At 39.0% G+C, this 21,034-nt stretch overlaps 2 protein-coding genes across 3 annotated transcripts in view; one reads left to right on the forward strand and one right to left on the reverse strand.

Annotated features, from left to right (window-relative positions):
* Positions 1 to 10,714, forward strand: part of ADSS2 (adenylosuccinate synthase 2) — a 33,733-nt gene extending 23,019 nt beyond the window's left edge. The window contains exons 8-13 of the mRNA XM_069545511.1: positions 264 to 390; positions 1,572 to 1,726; positions 3,110 to 3,234; positions 4,449 to 4,546; positions 8,108 to 8,257; positions 9,574 to 10,714. Coding sequence (XP_069401612.1) covers positions 264 to 390; positions 1,572 to 1,726; positions 3,110 to 3,234; positions 4,449 to 4,546; positions 8,108 to 8,257; positions 9,574 to 9,626 — 708 coding nt within the window. The 3' untranslated portion in view covers positions 9,627 to 10,714. The remainder of the gene's footprint in view (positions 1 to 263; positions 391 to 1,571; positions 1,727 to 3,109; positions 3,235 to 4,448; positions 4,547 to 8,107; positions 8,258 to 9,573) is intronic.
* The window catches only part of SPMIP3 (sperm microtubule inner protein 3), a 51,596-nt gene continuing 38,631 nt past the window's right edge, over positions 8,070 to 21,034 (reverse strand). Inside the window, exon 5 of one of the 2 annotated variants that reach the window (XM_069545513.1) lies at positions 8,070 to 9,012. In XM_069545513.1, coding sequence (XP_069401614.1) covers positions 8,990 to 9,012 — 23 coding nt within the window. In that variant the 3' untranslated portion in view covers positions 8,070 to 8,989. Of the gene's footprint in view, positions 9,013 to 12,391; positions 13,406 to 21,034 lie in introns of those variants that run through there. The other variant, XM_069545512.1, reaches the window with a different exon arrangement.

Raw genomic sequence — 21,034 nt, forward strand, 5'->3', positions numbered from 1 at the left:
CCCACCAGGCTCCTCCGTCCATGGAATTTTCCAGGCAAGAGTACTGCTTCTCTTCAAATAGTGTCTCTTTTCTGGTTCTGGAAAATCAGCATGAGAGACCAAAGCCAATCCAAATGTTGCAATAGGGTGAGCATTGTCACCAATCCCTTTCTCCTTTCCAGTTGTCAGTTTTCATCGTCAAAAGTTGGGTAATTTTTACTCAGATAGTTTACATTGTAAATTTATTAGTATACATTGAGCTTGGTTTTTGTCTTTGTATATAGGGTTATATGGAAAGGATTAAACCAATGGTGAGAGATGGAGTTTATTTCCTGTATGAAGCTCTCCATGGACCACCAAAGAAAATCTTGGTAGAAGGTGCAAATGCAGCACTACTGGATATTGATTTTGGTAAGTGAGATACAGTTTACGGGGAGCATAACTTGAATCCTAAATTGCTTAAGATATGCATGATTAATGTTAGCATTAAAGGATTTTAGAATAAGGCTTTTTGCTTGTATATTCAGAAATGATGAAAGTTTGTCATCTTATCCTAACCCTTTTTTAAAAAAGGGAATATTTTGTGTTTTGCAGTTCATTAGAAAAATGGAATCACTCTTTGGGTCAATGGGATTTTTGTTGTTGTTTGGTTTATAGCAATTCCAGACTGTATTTCCTTGGAACTGAAAGATGATTAGATGGATTCTGTGCAAGAACCTATAATTCAACCTTTTAAAAACTATCAAGAGCTAATAATATACATTGTTACTAAGCATGCACATCCTAAGATCTCTGGAAGTCTGTTTAATTAACTGCCTGGATGTGAGATTCTGAGTTTAAAAATTTGATGCTTATCATCTTCAAACTACTGCCTTTGTTGGCCTTTCAAGCTAAACATGATCTCTCAGTATAAGACTGTTCTTAGTTGTTACTAACATTTCATTGACTTTTGACTCCAAGTAAGCCAATTAAAGTGTATTTCTGTACAGTAGATATATATTCTTGATATCATAATATGCCTATCCAATCTGGAAGAAAGCAGTGTCTAATTAGCATAGGGGATAATTCAAGTATGAAGAGCATCTTGGGGTCAGGGTTGAGGAGGGTAGGAAGTACACCTTTGATTACTCTTGTCATTTCTGGGGTTTATTCCCTGAAGAGACATCAAAAGCTCATAAACTGTGGAATACCACAGAATTCTTGGTGTACTTTTGTCACTCCAGGCTGCTGGGGTATCTGTATCAAGGGAGTAAAATAAATTTACTCCTGTTTTAAATTAACAGGAAAGTATAAAATATAAATCTGCATAGTAGGATAACACCAGAGTTTTGGCATTAAATTAGGTGAGTACCTACTGGACAGAACCGAGTAATTGCATGTACTCAAGGAGCGTCTGTAGTATAGCACTATAGCTATAGCTTAACCACCTATGTTTTTATCTCTACAGACAAAAAGAATCAGGAATAAAACATCGAGGCTTTGAAAGGGTGGTTCCATAAGTCTGTCAAATACCTAGAATATACTCAAATGCAGAATTTAAAAAAATAACGTCTATCATTTGTGTATATTTTACTGTTTGTTTCTGTTCTTAGGAACTTATCCTTTTGTGACCTCTTCGAACTGTACAGTTGGAGGTGTGTGTACTGGCTTGGGTATGCCCCCTCAAAACGTTGGAGAAGTGTATGGAGTTGTGAAAGCTTATACAACTAGAGTTGGTATTGGTGCCTTTCCTACAGAGCAAGACAATGTAAGCCTGTTTCTCAGCTAAATCTGATTCAAAAGTTTGAAAATGAAAAATCATGCTTTTTTTCTTAATGAATTATTGTTTTTTATGCATTTTACTTAATTTGCAAGATTAATCAGCACAACTTTAAAGAAAATTACATATACCTTTATTGTTAGTGGCAACAGATTGGCAACAAAAGGGGAGAGATTAGTGGGCACTTAAGTGAAAGTGAAGTCACTCAGTCGTGTCCAACGCTTTGCGACCCCATGGACTGTACCCTACCAGGCTCCTTTGTCCATGGGATTTTCCAAGCAATAGTACTAGAGTGGATTGCCATTTCCTTCTCCAGGGGATCTTCCCAAACCAGGGATTGAACCCTGGTCTCCCGCATTGTAGACAGACACTTTACCGTCTGAGCCACCAGGGAGTGGGCACTTAAAGGTAACTGTAATTGCAGGCAAGTGAAGGTGGGTTACGAAGGGGATTAAGATAGTAGAGGAGGGAGAATTTAAAAGTGACAGGTATCTTTCACCAAGAGCTTATTAGGAGTCAAGGTTGAGGAAAGTGATCTCCAGACATTGTCTAATCATAGCCCACTGTTTACTTGGTGGTGACCTCAGGCCAGCCACTGTTTAATTGCTGTAAACTTAGAAGCTCTTTGTATCCTCACAGCAACTCTGGGAGCTGGGTGCTGTTACCATCCTCATTCTACATATGGGGAAACTGAGGCTTGGAGAACTGAAGGAACTGCCCCAGGCCACACAGATAAACAAGACTGAAATTCAAACCTGACAAAGCAGTCTTTTAGTTGTAATTCCGTGAGAATATGTGTGATGATGAAATGATGGCTTTAATCAGAAAGGTGTAAATTAAGGAATAGATAGATGATAGATGGGAAAATTAGGTTGTAGGGAGTGGCTGTAGCTTAGAACTTTGAGCATTGTTTTAAATCTTAATTTTCTTCGAAAGGACATTGTGGTAGCAACTACTAGATGGGAATTTGCCTTATGGTTTTCAGGAAAATCATCAAACTACAGTTCTTAGAACAAATTGGACTAACGTACCTATTTTAGTAAATATTTATTAGCAGCTTAGTTTTTAATATGCAATATTTATATATGTTAAACTAAATTTTTAGAAGTTATGTGTATAATAGAAAAAAATGTTGGTCTTTAAAATAGTGGTTAAAAAATAAAGTCAAAAGTGAATGTATTTCAAATAATGCCTCCTTCACATAAAATCTATCTCTGTGAAATTATACCTTCCAATTTAGTTATTTTTTCTGAAAGATGTTTATCTCTAAGAAACTTCATGCCTTGTTATATGATCTATAACATGTTACGTGATCTACTAGATTTAGAGTATTGGTATTCTAATCCTAAAGTTTTATTTTCTGTTCTTTAGGAAATTGGAGAATTATTACAAACAAGGGGTAGAGAGTTTGGTGTAACGACAGGAAGGAAAAGAAGATGTGGCTGGTTGGACCTTGTTTTGCTCAAATATGCTCATATGATTAATGGCTTTACCGCGTGAGTATTCTTAGAAACACGTACTTCATAAATGACAGTTCATGACTATAGGTTAAATTTTGTGGAGTGCAAACTTGAGGTAGTGCACTAATACAAAAATTTCACTCTTTAGACTCCAAATGAAATTGCAGTTCAGAAGTGGACCAAAATACAGGGGAGGGGTGCATAAGGAGAGAGAGCCTAGTTGTTCTCCCTAGACATCCAAGGTTGGGAGAGAAAATCTTGATGCTCTTACATGCAGATAAGTTCAGAGGGAGGTAAGACAGGCAGGTGGAAAGGTGAGTAGGTAGATGGAGCAACATAGAGTGTGTATATCAGAGGGGAGGCAACGTAACTGATTCAGTGGATAGGCTTGATTGACATCTGACTTCTGGATTCAGATATCAGATCCATACATTATGCCATGTGACTTTGGGTAAGATAATCTTTCTATGACTTTTTCATCATCTTTAAAATCTAAATAATAGTACTGTCTACATCAAACGGGTATTTTGAATTCTAGATGAGAGTATATAGCATGCTGCCTGGCACACTAAAAATGCTCAGCAAAAGTTGCTATTAATATTGCATACACATAATATAAAAATGTATTCATGTTTGTATTATTCAGGCTTAACTTTTAGCAAATATTAGAATAAAGGATACAAAAATAATCTGTGGACAAGAATCTTGGACCTAGTGTTTTATCTAATTTCTATAGATTTTCCTAGAAAACTGTTTTCCAGTCAATTTATTGGGAGATTTTGATGTGTTATGAAGAAATCCTCACTCTCCTTTGACAATTTCTGACCAGAAGAGTAGTGTTAAAGGAGAATGAAGAAATGAGGCTTGATCGCATATGTGTATGTATCGTACACATATTTTGTCCTTCACGTGGAATAGTCAGTTTTGCTGTGTCAGCCACAGAATGCATCCTTTACTCCAGGCCGCCCTCTCTGGATATGTATTATTTGATCCTGAGAAACTGAGCGAGAGGTTGTGGATCTATCAATCAGTGAAAATCTGTTAAAGTTATTAGAAAAGTGATCAGTTAAGTCATTGTTTTTAATAGAGGAAAATATATCCATATATTGGCCTGTAGTGTTTTATGTGTGGTATGCTTTAAAATATAATTCTAACCAGTTTTCAGAATTGCTTTGGAACTTTTAGCCTTGTATGAATTCTCCTTTACTCCTTCATCAAGTTGTTGACATCTCCTTTTCTTCCAAAATTAGGTTGGCGCTTACCAAATTGGATATTTTGGACATGTTTACGGAAATCAAAGTTGGAGTTGCATACAAATTAGATGGTGAAATTATACCTCATTTTCCAGGTACTCTTTTATTAGGTGTATGTATCAGAACAATTCATAAAACTCTTCTGTATAATTTATGATATACAGCCACAGACTTGAAATGCCCTTTGTGAACAATACAGGTATACTCACTAGCATTTGTTTCATAGTTGCTATGGATTTGGGTGCTGTGTCATGACAAACTTGTGTTCATACTTGAAATAGGAAAGAAGAGACATGGTACCACTGGGCCCAGTTATGCTGCTCCTGAATCTTATCTTTCCTACTTTAAAAGTAACCTCTCTGTAGGCATTCCTTGAGAAATGTGAGGTAGGAGAAAAGAGCCCTGCTTATCAGGGTAAGCAGGCTCTTAATACATTAACCCACTGTGTCCGTCAAGCTACAGGAATGATTTTTTTCTAACTTATGTGTCTAAAGTAGATGGATGTAAGGAGATTTCCTACTAGAGCCAGTGAGTTTCTTCAGGCATATCTTTAGTTATATGAGTTCTTCAGTTACTCAGGAAGTTCCAAAAATGTTTCCATTTTCCAGAAATAGAAACTGTTAAATTGTTTAGTCATCCTGGAAGACCAAGAATATGTCAAATGAAGAAATATTGACTAGCTTAATGGAACTTGGTAGACTGGTAGGTTTTTGACCAGTCCTTGGGAATTGAGAACTGTGAGTTCTTAGAAGCATGTTTAAAGTCATTATTTGTTAGCTGACATCTGGGCCATCTCCAGTCTGGCTTCTTCTGACTCTTTTTTTCCTTGATTGTGGATCACCGTGTCTGTGTCTCATGACTTTTGGTTGAATATTGGACATTGGGCATAATATGTTGTAGAGACTTGGATTCTGTTATCTTACTCTGAAGAGTATTGGTTCTTATTTTAGGGGACAGTTGAATTACTGGCTTGTCATCCTGAACCTTGTATAGCTTGGTTTTTTTTATACTTTGTTCATATAGTATATGGAGAATGCAAGGTGTTTCCCAAATCTCTCTAACCTAGTGTGAGACAGTCTCCAAGTTATCTCTGTGGGTCTTGGCAGAGCTTAGGTTTAGGCCTTGTTGAGGGGTAGATGTGGGGGGTGGGGGAGCGGGCAGGGTGAGGGAGAGTCTGTAGTAGATTTCAAGCTAAAGTTTGGTTTTTACTTTTAGTGAACAGCCTTTCTGTTGTCTCAGCTGGATGCCAGGAGATTTAACAAGGTGTAAAGAGATCTTTCCAATCTGGCAGTGCTGGAGCTCCCATATACCCTGTCTCTTCCCTTTCACCAGCACTGCTTGACCTCTAGAATCTTTGTCCCACTCAGCTGTGTGACAGCTGCTATCCGGTAAGCCTCCCATGGGACCGTGTATGTATAGTTGAGCTTTAGCCATGGTACCTTCATACCCATTTCTGGCGGAGGAACACCCTCTCTATATAGCTCTCTCCTCTCTGATGCTTGCCATTGATGATTCTAGCTGCTTCAGCTTTCCTGAAATCTGATATCTGTGTTCTCAGGTCAGTGGGACCACCATTCCCTACTGACTCCAGTGTCCTGACTTTGCTTGATCAAGAAATTGTCCCTGGCAGAGAGTTAAGTAGTTTCAGGAATTGCTTGAGTTTTCTTCCTCTCAGAGACCACAGTTTGTGCTACCTATTGACCGCTACCTGGAAAGAGCTGTCATGTATTTTGTCCAGTTTTACAGTTATTTATGCTAGAAAAGTTCGTCTAGAACCATATACTCCATCGTGGCTAAAAGGAGAAGCCCCACTGAGTCTCTTGATTTCTTTTTCTATGGTCTGTCTCAAGCAGTGCGACTTGGTGTGGTTCCTCACTTTCTCTAGATGTCCACAAACGTTCCTAACATGATGCATTCTCACTGTATCATGGATCATAGGAGAGAACTCGTGTATCCATATATTCTTATTAAACTTTTTATTCCACCGCTTGCAGAATCCTTTCATCCTGTACCTTTAGGATCCAGTTCTGTACATATTCCTTTCGCTCCTACTAGTAAATACTGGCTCAGTCCCACAGATCCTTCAGAATATATTTCCTCTCCTCCTTTAGCAGGCCCCGTGACTCCTTGGCCAACTTATGTTTGCATGTCAGGAGAGGAGGCCCTGAGAGGCTTCTGCATCATCCTCAAGCCAGGGGAAGCCTCAGCCCATCTGCAGGCCATCAGCGAATCTGTAGAAGGATTCAGCCAAATGACTCAAAAGTCTCAGGGTCCCACTTTTTTCTCAAACAGGATCTGGCCTTGTCATAGCAGATTCGCTGGATTTGAGAGTTCAGCTTTCTCTGGAGCTCTGCCATCTGTATGATTGAGTCCTAAGCCTGATCCTCAGCTCTTCCTGCTCTCCACTGTAGGAGATGAGATTCTCTCTAGGTGTTTCCATTAACCTTTGATTGTCTTTGTCCAGTTCATGAATGGCATCCATCCAGAGCTGTTTCCCTTGTGCTCATTTCTCAGTATGTCAGCTATTGCCAGTGCCTTACCTCCCACCATGCATCCCAGTTCACCTTCTGTGAACAGTTGCACTACTAGAACATGCCAAAGGCTGTACTCTCTCTACCACTAGCAATCATCCTCATTGCCAGCCTGCTGGCAACAATCCAGCTTCCACACCCGATTCTAGAGCCTTCTTCCTCAGACCACTCCTGGCACCAATTGTCTTACTTTTGGTTCCCTGGGAAACAGTCTGTGTTACAGAGATGTACGTGTAGGTAGTTTGTTCGCAAGCGCTCTGAGCAACAATGTCTGTAAGGGAGGGGGAAAGAAGTAGCAGGATTAAGCAGAAGTTGAACTGCCAAGAAGTTCCATGAAAAACCCTCAGTTGGTCCCATGGGAAACTCTGGGACTAGAATAGTCCTCCAGAGTAGTCCCAAGTTAACATAAATAGGCAGGTCCTTCATATCCTCATTTTGATTAGTCATTGGTATGGGCTGCTCCAGGGATACCGCTGAGGCGATTCTGAACTGTGCCTTCTCAGCAGGCAGTACGCCCATAGCTGGGGGATTAGCGTGTGACTCCTGAAGAGGAAGTCTGGACAGTGTACCATAGCATCCACTATACAGCCTCTGGTCAAAGACACTGTTCTTGTTTTAGTACATTTTCGGCTTCTATTAGGGAGTACAGAGAAACTGGTTATGTGAGATAATGAAGAAATTTTTCAGCTAAGTCTTTGTATACAGTCACAAAAACAATAGAGGATTTCCCAGGTGAGAGCGCGTATGCAAACCTTTCTGTGACATTGCTGCCGTTATACGGATCCATAGCCCCCAATCCATAGTATGGAAGTCTAAAAAGCTCTGAAAACGGAAAGTTGTAAGTTTGGCACCGAAACTCATTTGACAGCAAAACCTGACTTGAACTGATGTTAGAATTAATAACACTATCCAGTTAGGGTGAATAATCCTATTGCTGCAGAAATATGTTTGATTATGAAATACTAGATAGTATATTGTTCTACCTCCCTAAATTCTGAAAAATTATAGATTTCAAAACATTATTTGGCTCAGTGTAAGAGATAGTGAACCTATGATGTATTAAAAACTCATTTGACAGTAGGCAGTGTACACCATGGGCAAATATATTTATTCTTTAACTTTCAGCAAACCAAGAAGTCTTAAATAAAGTTGAAGTTCAGTATAAGACTCTCCCAGGATGGAACACAGACATATCAAATGCAAGGACTTTTAAGGAACTACCTATTAATGCACAAAACTATGTTCGATTTATTGAAGATGAACTTCAAATTCCAGGTAAATATACTTTATGAACAACTATTTTTTCTACTTTTGATTTCAACTATCTTTGAAATAGGATAAAACAGATTATTCCTCTGTAGAGTACTTATGATTTGCACAGATGCCCAGGAAAAGATAAAATATCTTTCTGTAATCCTTCACATGCCTCAAGACAATATATTACCTCTCACCCTTTTTGACCCTGTTTTTAATTCTTTGTTAGTCTTTTTTTTTTCTTTTTGCCCTGTGACATTCATTCTTATTTCTTTCTCCCTCTTAGTAATAAATCCTTTTGTCTTGACTACCATCAAAACTGGTTTGTGATTTCTTTTCCACTTGAGGTTAAGCCACCCTTGAGAGTTGGTGAAGTTTCTTGACTAGATTTTAGGAAATAATAGATGCAGAAGATAGGAAATCCAACTTGAAAAAAACAAAAGAATAAAGAATAAAACTTCTTTATTAAAAAAAAATAAGCTGGCCAAGGAGTTAGACATAACTAAATCATGGCTATGAACTAGTAATGTGAAATCTGTCTTTTAAAACATTGCTTTTTTCCCTTTGGTACTGTTTGAGACTTCAGAGACAAAAGGTAGAGTGGAAAATATCCTCTGTATAAAATCTGTTGTTCACTTAACCTGATTTTATATTGCTGATTATATTTGTGGTTCATCTCCAAACATGAATCTTGTTTTCCATATTGCTAGCTGTGTCTCCCAGCTTGATATTAAATCTTGTAAGCATGTTTGCTCATTGTACTTCGTCAGTGTCTTCTGAAATATAAAAAGCAGTGAGTTTAACAGTGACATCTATAAAACGCCATAACGGTTTGCCCATGTCGTGCCGATGAGGAGAGATTCCCCTAGACTGGTACAGTAGCCAGATTCTCAGGCTGTGCAAATTAAATAGTATTCTCTTCCAGATATTTCTACTTGTTGTGAGATATGGACGTTACAGTGTCACTTCAGTGTCCTCTTGCTGTCATCTATTTATTAAAGATGCCTATCTTTTCTAGTTAATTAGGAATCTGATTAAAGGTTCTTTAGGTCTCTGCTGGTTTGGGCTAGTATTTTACTAATCACTAGGAACTGAAGAGTGGTAAATATTGTACAATTGATACAGGAAAAGTTTAAGGCATACTGCCCTGTCCTGGATGTTGACTGCACATTCTGTTTAGAAATTGGCATAATCTGCTATTAGAGGAAAAAGATAGCAAAAGACATGGGGGGAAAGTTAAATGGTAACACTGAGAAAAGTGGGGGATCTGTTAATCCCAAAGATTGAACATTATACGTGGACTAATGCTATTCTTATCCTCTTTTTCTGCCTCCCAGTTAAATGGATTGGTGTAGGTAAATCCAGAGAATCTATGATTCAGCTCTTCTAAGGATTTCCAGTGATGCAAGAAACACTCCTGGAGAGGCGGGGAAAGGACTTTCTTAAGTATTTCGTTTATGATCTGCAAATTCCAAGAATAAAGACATTGAAGTGAGTTTTAAGCCCTACAGTTGTTTCCAGTCTTTGAGATGGATGGCTGGTGTGGAGATACACTTTGGCATTTTCCAGTGTCAGCTTCCTTAGCTGGCATAATTGCCAAATCATTTGTTGCTCCTGCTGCTCATGGTGCCACGTTTTCTTTGAATGTTTAGTAATAATATAATCAATGTTGTTTGAAATCTAAAATAGAATTACTTTCAGTGTAGTTTTCTTCATTATTGTTATTGTGTGTTCATAGGTTTTACCTCTATTGAATGGTAAGAACAATTAATGCAGTTTTGCACAAATATTTTTACATTCTGATCATTCATTTCTGTCACTGTAACCTTTGTTGTTCGAAAGAAAATGATAAGAGAGGAGTCCTGTAAATTTTTGTAATGCTATAAATTCTGTTTAAATTGTGAACTGTTTATTTTCTGCTGAGACCATTGCAAATTTGAGCTTTGGTGGTAGGAAGGGATTTTATTCATGAGTCCTCTAATTTGTACAGAACACAAAACTTATTTCTCTTGTGTAAATTATTTAACATATTGAGCATTTGGGTAAATGTTCAAAGAAAAAAAAATTGTTCCCTAAAATAACAATTGTAATGTTAAAAAACTTAGTCATTAAAAGATCTGTTGTGATATTTGGTGGATATTTTTCTTTAATTTCAGACATTAATTCTGAAATGTATAGCTTTCTTACCATTATTTCTGAAGTCAGATGGGTTGATATTTGAACATCGTGCCTGCCAGTATGCCTACAGAGTCATCTATAAGTGTCCAAATGAAACCAACTTGTTGGTCATAATTTTGATCATGCCTTTATTTCTTCTTTCTTGAAAAAAAAAGGGTGTTATTTTGACTATTTGGCTTAACATACTGCATTGTAGATTATCCTTCAATGAACTATTTTAAATGTTTAAATTAGGTGCCACTTAAATTTATTTTATTATACCATCAATAGCTGATTAAAAAGAACCAACTATTTCTAGTATGTTTTGTGTATTGTGTTTTTGTTCTGATAAGAGAAATAATAGTAATACTACTAGTACATATAAGACAGAGTTTTACCTTTATAGTCTGTGGGGGTAAAGTGAGGAAAACTCAACAACAGAATCTTTGAAAGGATCTAAGTGGCTTTTATCTTTACTAAATGTATTTAGATAGTTTTTAGAGTCCGTTATCTGGGTTATAAGCTTCACATTATTAAAACGTGTTTTTAGTAATGGCCCAGAAGCAAATACAGTGAGCTGTTTGTGGACTTCCCTAGTGGTCAGTGATTCTGCATTTCTACGGCAGTGGGTGCAGGTTCAGTCCCTGGTCAGGGAACTAAGATGCCACAGGCTGAGCAGTGCAGCCAAAAAGTTAAAAAAAAAGGTGAGCTGTTATTAATTAAATTGGTTGAGAGAAGATGTTCTTCAGATACAGTTAAGTCTTTAAAATCATAGGAAACTGTATTAAAATAATCTTTTGTTGATCAAGTATATATGATGGGTATTAGGTATGTGATAAGTAAGTACACAGTCTTCCTAAAGTTTATTGTAGTGGGGAGAGCATGCTAAACAAACATATGCTAGGATGGAAAAGTTCCAGAGCGCTATGCAGGAGAACCTAATCTAAATTTGGGAAAGGTCAGAGAAGGCCTTTAGTAGAAATAGCATTTAAACAGACCAAAAAGATAAGTGGCTGGAGTACAAAGTAGTCAATATGCAAAGACCTAGAGGCTCGAAATAATTTGGAAAGTTTGAGCAGCTGAACAGAACAGCAAGGGACTGGTGAGGCTGCTGAGGCTGGCAAGAAAAACCAGAGGAAGGTAAAGCCAAACAGCCAAACCGTGTTTTATATGAGGACTGTAGCCTAATATGTATATGTTTCAGGAGGCATAATGACTGCACAGAATAACCGCTGAAACAAAACTCTGAATTGTAAAACTTAGTAGAAGGGAAATAAACGACAGAACAAGATATTTCAGTGTGGAGAGGACCTGCCTAGTATATATGTTTATATATATTACTACAGTTAAGTGGGGATGCCGTCCCTTCACAAATGAGTATATGAATTTAATGCCATCCCAACCAGAATCACCATGGTGTTCCTTGTAACTGGACAAAAATTATTGAAACTTAGGTGAAAAAAATGAATATGTAAGAGTGTCTAAGATATTTTTGAAAAAGGAATGTGTTGAGAGAGGAGGTTTTTACTCACCAGATATTAAAGCAGTATAAAGCTACTAAACTCAAAGTATGTGATACTGACATGGGAAAGAACAGATATGTAAGGGAAGTGGACTAGACGTTCCAGAAATAGATGCAACATATGTGGGAACGTAATGTAAGCACTCCATTTCACTGGGAAAAGAATACATTAAAAAGAATGATAGCAAAACAATCTCAACATAAAATAGAAATTTATAATAGAATAAAAATTAAATTATAAAGTTTTAAGTAATAAAAGTAATATCAGAAAATATATACTCTTAGAGCCTTCTAAAGAAAAACAGGAAACTTGGAAACCCTGAAGGAAAAAATGTAGAGATTTGACCAAATTAAAATTTTAAAAACACTATAAACAAAATTTTTAAAAAACAACTGAGAAAAATAAAAGTTTAGAAAAAGTCAGCATATATCCCTAAAACAGAAAAAACTGCAACAAATAGACCACTGACAACCAGTAGAAAGATAAGCAAAGCTTTCATTTGGGAGGCTTCTTGTCTTAAGTTCTGTGAAATATTTCTTTGAAAAATACCTCTAATGTTTATCGTTTTGTCTGTGGCATGCTTATTATTTAGATGATGGACCCGATTTATTTTTTCACAACTTAAGACTAAGGCAGTAGAGATGTATGTATATTAATACATTTGTGTGTATATATACATATATATGTGTGTATATATAACTGTTCTTGGGGGTGGTTTATTAACTGATAGACTTCACCTTGGGGTGATGAGTGAGGGACCAACTGCTATGCTTGGGGAGTCCCTAAGGAACAGAATGTTTAAGATTCTTTTCTATGGGAGCATTTCTTTAGAGAACCTCTATCATTTTGCCTAGGGAGCTGATCCCTAGTTGTCAGGCTTTCTTCTTATCAGTATAGGGATATTAATTGTTCTGTATGGAGACTTTCAGTTAACCCTCTCACAGTAGCCCTCTGCCATACTGGGTTCTGCATCCAAAGCACCTTCAGGGTCTGTGATGCCAGGAATCTTCCTCCTTGGCTACATCTTTAGGTTCTTTTTTTTTTTTTCCTAACAGTGATACAGTTATTGAACAAATGTAATTATCTCCTTAGCTGGTCCCACATGTAACCACTGGACTAAATGTGAGATGGTTTGGCAACATTAGCAACAAGACTGGTAGTAGGGCCTTAAGATGCAGGTGACAAACTCTTTAAGGCTGATCTTGATTCCCTGCCCTAGGCTGGCCAACTGATTGGAAGAGAATTTGCAGCGCGTAAATATTTTTAGGACTGTAGCCATCAGGATGCACACTTAAAGGTAATTCTGTTAACCATCATTTTAGTCTAAAGGAGCCACTTAAGAATGCCAAATGTTTCGTTCAAAATGGCATGGTTACTTTAGTTTAAAAGCCTTTCTTTCAAAGCCACCTCCCTTCACAACAGTAGTGCTCTGGCAGTGAATTGAGTGGTCTAGGATTCGATGAAACTGTGGCTAATTTCTGGTCCCAATCTGGAAAATAAAACAAATTAATGGTTTATTTTAAGACCCACTCAGTTTTAACACACTGTCTTTTCAGCAACAATTGTGTACAATAACAAAGTGATTTATAAGGTTTAAAACAAGGAATATATTTAAAAGATGTGGGGGGGAAAGGGCTTAATCAAAAGGTTGTTTTTGTGGTCCAATCTCTGATTGAGGCATGTTATTAGATTATTCCAAAATGTAAATAAAATGAAATAAATTGCATAAGTTCGTATTCTTACATTCTAATTCTAGATACTCCCTTGGCCCTTTAAGCCCTAATAGGTCACTTTGTATCATGTTTGTATCAAAATGTAGTTGCTACCATCCCTAAATACAGACCCATTGGAGTGCCCTCATGTTTTATATGCCCTTGGCTATAGTCACCAGCAGTTCTGCTCATCTAAAGGTATGGGTTCAAGGAGTTTGGGTTGAATACTGCAATCATTACATCTACACCTAATGGACCAAAGACTGGAATGTTTCATGATAGTGTAAAAAACTTTATCAGGTACAGTGCTATTCCCAAAATTCACAGATCCTCAGAGGCCCACTGATACTATCACTACCTCAAAGAGACCAATGAACTTTCCCAAGTTTATAGGGCTTGTGAGAGGAGGAGCCCACATTTGACCCAGGATTATCAGGCCCCAAAGTCCCTAATCTTTTCATTGTTCTCTCCACCTTCCATAGCACTTCAATAGCATTTAAAGAAATAAAACATTTCTTAATATTAAGAATGAATAACATTTCATTTATTCAGGAAATATAGCAGGAAACGCCATCTCTGGAAGATTTTAAAAATCAGATTTAACTAAATGTGATGCTGTCCGTAGTTGGTAACCATATGACTTCTCAAAGCTTACTATTGTATTAAATAAAAACTCTGACCTTCTTAAGGATTACATTGTATTCCAGGGAAATATATTAATGATGTTTAGAAGTGTTAGGAATCCTACTTGATAGCCTTAGTGATCTTTGTTATGAGAATTATGATGGAGCTGAATTAGGTACATTTAACCAGGAAAACTCGGGAGTAAATGTTTTAAGAACACAGCAACATTTAGGGGGTATTTCTCCTGCTATTCCACTTAGTGTGTATATATGCCTTCTGACGGTGGGTGCTATCAAGTCTGAAATATACTATACAAATTTGGGGGTGGGGAATATTATGGAAAGAACGAAAATGATTTTTTAGACTTCTATATCATTTGACAAAGTCAAATTATTCACGTGGATTTGTGTGTGATGACTGCTTTTAAATGCATTGCTGAAAAATGAAGTGAAAAATTAGTTAAGAACTACAGAGAAAATTTAACCAACTTGCTGAAGAATCCCATGTATTCCAAATGATTTAGTGATTTAGTATTATTTAATATTATCACTTTGGGCAATTAAATTTTATTAAAGGATAACCTTGATTATATATGATTATTACTTTATGCTCTAGTTTTAGAAATTAATCCCAGTGAAAGATGTCATTCCAGTGTATTAGTTATTTTAAAAAAAAAACAAACATTTATTGTGGCACATGTTTGTTCTTGATCATTAGTAATAGCTAACAGTTTTGGAGGTTTCTTAATGTTATGTACAGGCATGATGCTAAATTATTTATATGGGTATCTCAATTCTATTAGATACTATTTTTATCCTTTTTGCATGTGAGAAAACTGAAGGTCAGAATCTAAGTGTCACACTGCTTCTCAAAGAATATATTTTATTTTGGAAGAATGAGGTTTTTTAATTATTTGGCACCAAGGTGCATAAAACAAGGGCAACTTTCATCTGAGGGGCCATCTCACCCTCCCAGGCTATAAATTCCCTGAGAACAGAATCTTCTCTTCTACTGTGCTACTACTGTGTCTTGCACATAGTCAATGCTTAATAAATATTTCCCAAATAAATGGACCCCTATGTGCTGAGAAAGAACTTTTACTGAGGAGGAATTTCTTAGTCAATAACCATAATCTGTCATGGTCTGTATGTAATCTGTTCTTCAGTTGTTCCCAAATAAGAGGTAAGAACTGAACATGAAATGCAAATTGCTAATCTAGACATGAACTTGGCCCTCAAAGTCTGATGACAAAGACTGGTCAAATGGATAAAATTTAAAAACAGTCTTACACCTTGATAAACACTGTAATAGTACTTTCTCCTATTCTGTGAAAGGCCTTTCCCCAAATACTCCTTCAAGGAGTCAGTTTCTTGAATTAAACAAAAGCCCGATTCAATCAGTGCTCAGCTTCGTAATAATTCTCTGTTAGGTCTCTTGCAAACCAGCCCTTTGCCTGCCTGATAGTTGTTTATAAAATAATTGCCACGTAAGTATCTCTAAAATCCATGTAAGGTGGTTCAGTTCAGTTCAATCGCTCAGTCGTGTTCGACTCTTTGTGACCCCATGGACTACAGCACACCAGGCCTCCCTGTCCATCACCAACTCCCAGAGTTTACCTAAACTCATGTTCATTGAGTTGGTGATGCCATCCAACCATCTCATCCTGTGTCATCCCCTTTTCCTCCTGCCTTCAATCTTTCCCAACATCAGGGTCTTTTCAAACAAGTCAGCTCTTCGCATCAGGTGGCCAAAGTATTGGAGTTTGAGCTTTAACATAGTCCTTCCAATGAACACCCAGGACTGATCTCCTTTAGGATTGACTGGTTGGACCTCCTTGTAGTCCAAGGGACTCAACAGTCTTCTTCAACACCTCAGTTCAAAAGCTCAATTCTTTGGCACTCACCTTTCTTCACAGTCCAACTCACATCCATACATGACCACTGGAAAAACCATAGCCTTGACTAGACGGACCTTAGTCGGCAAAGTACTCTGCTTTTGAATATACTATCTAGGTTGGTCATAACTTTTCTTCCAAGGAGTAAGCGTCTTTCAATTTCATGGCTGCAATCACCATCTGCAGTGATTTTGGAGCCCCCCAAAATAAAGTCTGACACTGTTTCCACTGTTTCCCCATCTATTTGCCATGAAGTGATGGGACCAGATGCCATGATCTTAGCTTTCTGAATGCTGAGCTTTAAGCCAACTTTTTCACTCACCTCTCACTTTCATCAAGAGGCTCTTTAGTTCTTCTTTGCTTTCTGCCATTAAGGTTGGTGTCATCTGCATATCTGAGGTTACTGATATTTCTCCTAGCAATCTTGATTCCAGCTTGTGCTTCATCTAGCCCAACATTTCTCATGATGTACTCTGCATATAAGTTAAATAAGCACGGTGCAAATATACAGCCTTGACATACTCCTTTCCCTACTTGGAACCAGTCTGTTGTTTGATGTCCAGTTCTAACTGTTGCTTCCTGACCTACATACAGATGTCTCAAGGAGCAGGTCAGGTGGTCTGGTATTCCCACCTCTTTCAGAATTTTCCACAGTTTATTATCATCCACACAGTCAAAGGCTTTGACATAGTCAATAAAACAGAAATAGATGTTTTTCTGGAACTCTCTTGCTTTTTCCATGATCCAGCGGCTGTCGGCAATTTGATCTCTGGTTCCTCTGGCTTTAAGGTGGTGCTAGTGACTAAGAACCCCCCTGCCAAGGCAGGGGACATGAGTTCAATCCTTGGGTTGGGAAGATCCTCTGGAGGAGGGCATGGCAACCCACTCCAGTATTCTTGCTGAAGAATCCTGTGGGCAGAGGAGCCTGGCAGGCTACGGTCCATGGCGTCACAGAGTCGGAGACAACTGAAGCGACTTAGCATACAGGGACGCATGCATTCTGTGCTGCTGCTAGACAGACTGGGCACCTGGGACCCTTTGCTGCAGTGCTATAATACTTACACCTGGAAAAACTTCTCCAGTAACAAAATATTAGTACAAAGAAATGAAAAGGGACTAAAAATAACCGCATGCAGGCAGTTGGGGGAAATTATGGACAACAAGATACAAAAAGAGCAAAAATCCCAACTTGCCACTTTCGAGGAGCTGGAAGCAAAAAGAGCATCTCAGGAGCTTTGGCACTGCACATGCCCCCTGCACACACCACCACCAAAGAGGTGGGCAAAACACCTAAGCTCGATCCCTAAGCACACCACTACTCACATCCCATAAAAGGAACCAGCTCTACCATCTACCAAACAAGGGAACCTGTTACTTGTTCTTGCTCCTTCCTGCAGCTAGCACAGGAGCACCAATACAAACCTTGCCTGAATTTCTTGTCTGGCCTCTAGTCAATTTCTATTGCTTGGGGAAGGCCTAGTACCCTGGTCAGTTTCACTGCCTGCCATCATCAGCTGCCTGAAGCACTGGTTCCCAACTCGGCTGTACAAGGAATTATCTGGGGAGTTTCACAAATTACTGATGCCTGGGACCTTCTTCCTCCCACCAGGAGATTCTGACTTAATTGGTATTGGATATACCCTTGGCATCTGGATTTTTAAAAGTGGTGTAGCTGAAGTTAAAAACCTTCAGCCTAAGCCCTGCAGTCATCTCCTGACCCTTCTTATTCCATCTTGGTTCCACTCTACTCCCCATCCTATCCCTTTTTCTTCTCCATGGTTGGAGTAATCTTTTCAAACTGCAATTGTAACTGTGTCACCTCCCCCTTAAAACGTGGGGGCTTCCCAGGTGGCCCTAGTGGTAAAGAACCTGCCTGCCGATGCAGGAGACATAAGAGACACAGATTTGATTTCTGGGTCAGGAAAATCCCCTGGAGAAGGCAACCCATTCCAGTATTCTATCTAAAGAATCCCATGGACAGGGGAGCCTGGTGGGCTACAGTCCACAAGGTTGCAAAGAGTTTGACACGACTGAAGTGACTCTGCATGAACCCCTTAAAACTTTTCCAAAACTTTCCCAGTAATCTCAAGCTAGAGACCCCAAACCTGAAAATGGCTCATAAAGCCCTCCTTGTTCTTCTTTTTTAAAGTATTTATTTATTTGGCTTCGTTGGGTCTTAGTTGCAGCAAGTGAGATCTTCAGTCTTCCTTGTGCCATGTGGGATTTTCAGCGGAGGCATGCAAACTCTTGCTTGCATCATGTGGGATTTAGTTCCTTGACCAGGGACTGAACCCAGGCCCCCTGCAGGGGAGTGCAGAGTTATAGTCACTGAACCACCAAGGAGGTCCCCAAGCCCTCCCTGACCTTGTCATCTCTTTAGCCACATCCTTCTTGACTTCTGGGCTCCAACACATTTATTTTTTAGTTCTTCAACCATGCCGTGCTCTTACCACAGTGCCTTTGCACACACTGTGCCTAGTGAAGCTCTTCTCCCATTTCTTGCCTAGTTAACTTTTAGCTCATCTTTCAGCTGTCAACTCATCATTTTTCTGACCGTTATATGCTCTTGTAATACCACATAAACTGCTTCATAAGACTTATGGCCAGTGAAATTTTATGCTTATTTCTATGCTGGTTCCCCCCTGAAGCTCCTTGAATGTAGAAACTTTGGGTCTATTTCTGCTTCACATGGTGTTGCTAAAACCTTTCACACTGGCCTATAGTTATACTCTTGAATTAGTTACTGAAGGAATATGTATGAACAAATGAAAATACGCTTCACATCAGATCTATCACCAAGTTCAACTGATGTCAGCTCCAAAATATCTCCAGGACCCATTTATTCCTTTTTGTCTTGCCTGGTGGTCCAAGTCACCATCATTTCTGGTCTCAACTACTAAACAGTCTCCTCACTGATCTGCAGACCCTTCCTCTTATTCCTCTCCAGTGTCCTAACAGCAGGCAGACTGATCCTTTTAAAACCCAAATAATATGCTACTCCTCTGTTCACAACTATTCCAGGTCTTTCCATTGTTCTCAGAATAGAATCCAAGCATCTTACCACTCTCACCCTCACTGACTACCCACCGAACTACACTGGCCTCGTTTCTGTTCCTCAAACATGCAAGCCCTTTCCAACCTTCAGGCTTTAGCACTTACTGCTGTTTATATGATTCATTGTTATTTTCCAGGGCTCAGCTAAAATTGTATACAGATATTCCCTGACTGCAGTATTAAAAGTAATCTCCCTTGGCTACATTCATCTCTGTTTACTTCCCTAACAGCACTACTACAGTCTGAAGTTCTTTTTAAAATGTGCTTGGTTATGCTCCGTATGGGCTTTCCAGGTGGTGTCAGTGGTAAAACAATCGAACAAAAACGCCGCCTGCCTGCCAATGCAGGAGACGTAAGAGACAATGGGTTCAATCCCTAGGTGGGGAAGATCCCCTGGAGGAGGGCACGGCAACCCACTCCAGTATTCTTGCCTGGAGAATCCCATGGACAGAGGAGCCTGGCCAGCTATGGTCCATTGGGTAGCAAAGAGTCAGACACGACTGAAGTGACTTAGCTCATGCTCCATATCCCCCATTAGCATGTCAGGTCCATGAAAGCAGATGTCTTGTTTATCCTGGTCACCGTACTCCCAGCAGACAGATAGTTTGTACTGGGTGGTCAACTAGTAACTGAATCATCTTATAGCTGCCAGCTTCCAAGATGGATCCCAATGATTCTTGCCCTCTGGTGGTATCCATGCCCTTGGGTCTGACTCCCCTCCCATACCGTTTCAGGGCTGACTGTAATATGACCTTCAAATTTAAGCCATAAAAGACATTGCAGTTCCCACCGTCATCTCAGATTACTCATTCTAGGGGAAGATAACTGTCACACCATCAGGATGCTCAGCATGGAAAGACATCAAGACTCCAGCCCCCAACCAGCCTGTGACAACCACGTGAGCCGTCAGACTTGACAGCTATATGAGTGACCCACCTTGAGGGTGGATCCTTCAGCCCCCGTTGAGCCTTCACACGATGAAGCTTTCACTGTCATAGACTGCTACCTTGAGAGAGACTCTGAGCAAGAACTGCCCGCCTGAGCAGTTCTCAAACCCTAACCCACTGAAACGATGAGAGGTATTAATAAAAATCATCATTACTGATGTTTTAGGTCACTGGGTTTGGGAATTATTTGTTACTCCACAATAGAAAACTAACATACCTCAATGAGTGATAAACGGAGCCCTGAATATTTCAACATAAATTATCTCTTGAATCGGTCAGGCTTCAAACCTCACTAAGCAGGAAATGATCCTAGGCCACACTTTCAAGTGCCATATTTTCCATATTTCTATCAGAGGCTTTAACAATCTTGCAGTACAAGTGGGACGCTGTGCAATTAGCTTTAATTGCTCTCCTGTGAATTCTTTATTTGGTACTGTCTTCTCTCTCTCCTGAGGCTCTGCAGTATGAGTCTTCTTCCCATTTCCCATGAAACTTCCTCAGTTCAGTTTAAGAGCAAGTTTTGGGAGTGTAATATCTCTGCACATGACCTAGACTGATGACTTAGCAGCTGCTTGCTTGAACAGGTTTTTAGGTCTCTAAGCCTCTGTTTCCTCTTCTGCTAAATGGAGTTGGTAAAAATACCTACTTTGTGGGGACAGTACGACTCATTGCAACGGTGAGTGTGATGCATGTATGAGTAAATCAGTTAGCGCACTTTGGGCACATGACAAATACTTTAAATTTTAACAATTATCCTAAAATGCAGACTTTGAATCTCTGTTTTATAGAGAAATTTTATATGTTTTATATGTTCAGAAAAGTCGAGTGTCCTGCCTGACCCCACAGCTAGAATATGCCAGGCCTGTAGCACTCTAAGGCCTGAGTTC

Source organism: Ovis canadensis, chromosome 12 (assembly GCF_042477335.2).
Source record: "Ovis canadensis isolate MfBH-ARS-UI-01 breed Bighorn chromosome 12, ARS-UI_OviCan_v2, whole genome shotgun sequence".
Lineage (NCBI taxonomy): Eukaryota > Metazoa > Chordata > Mammalia > Artiodactyla > Bovidae > Ovis > Ovis canadensis.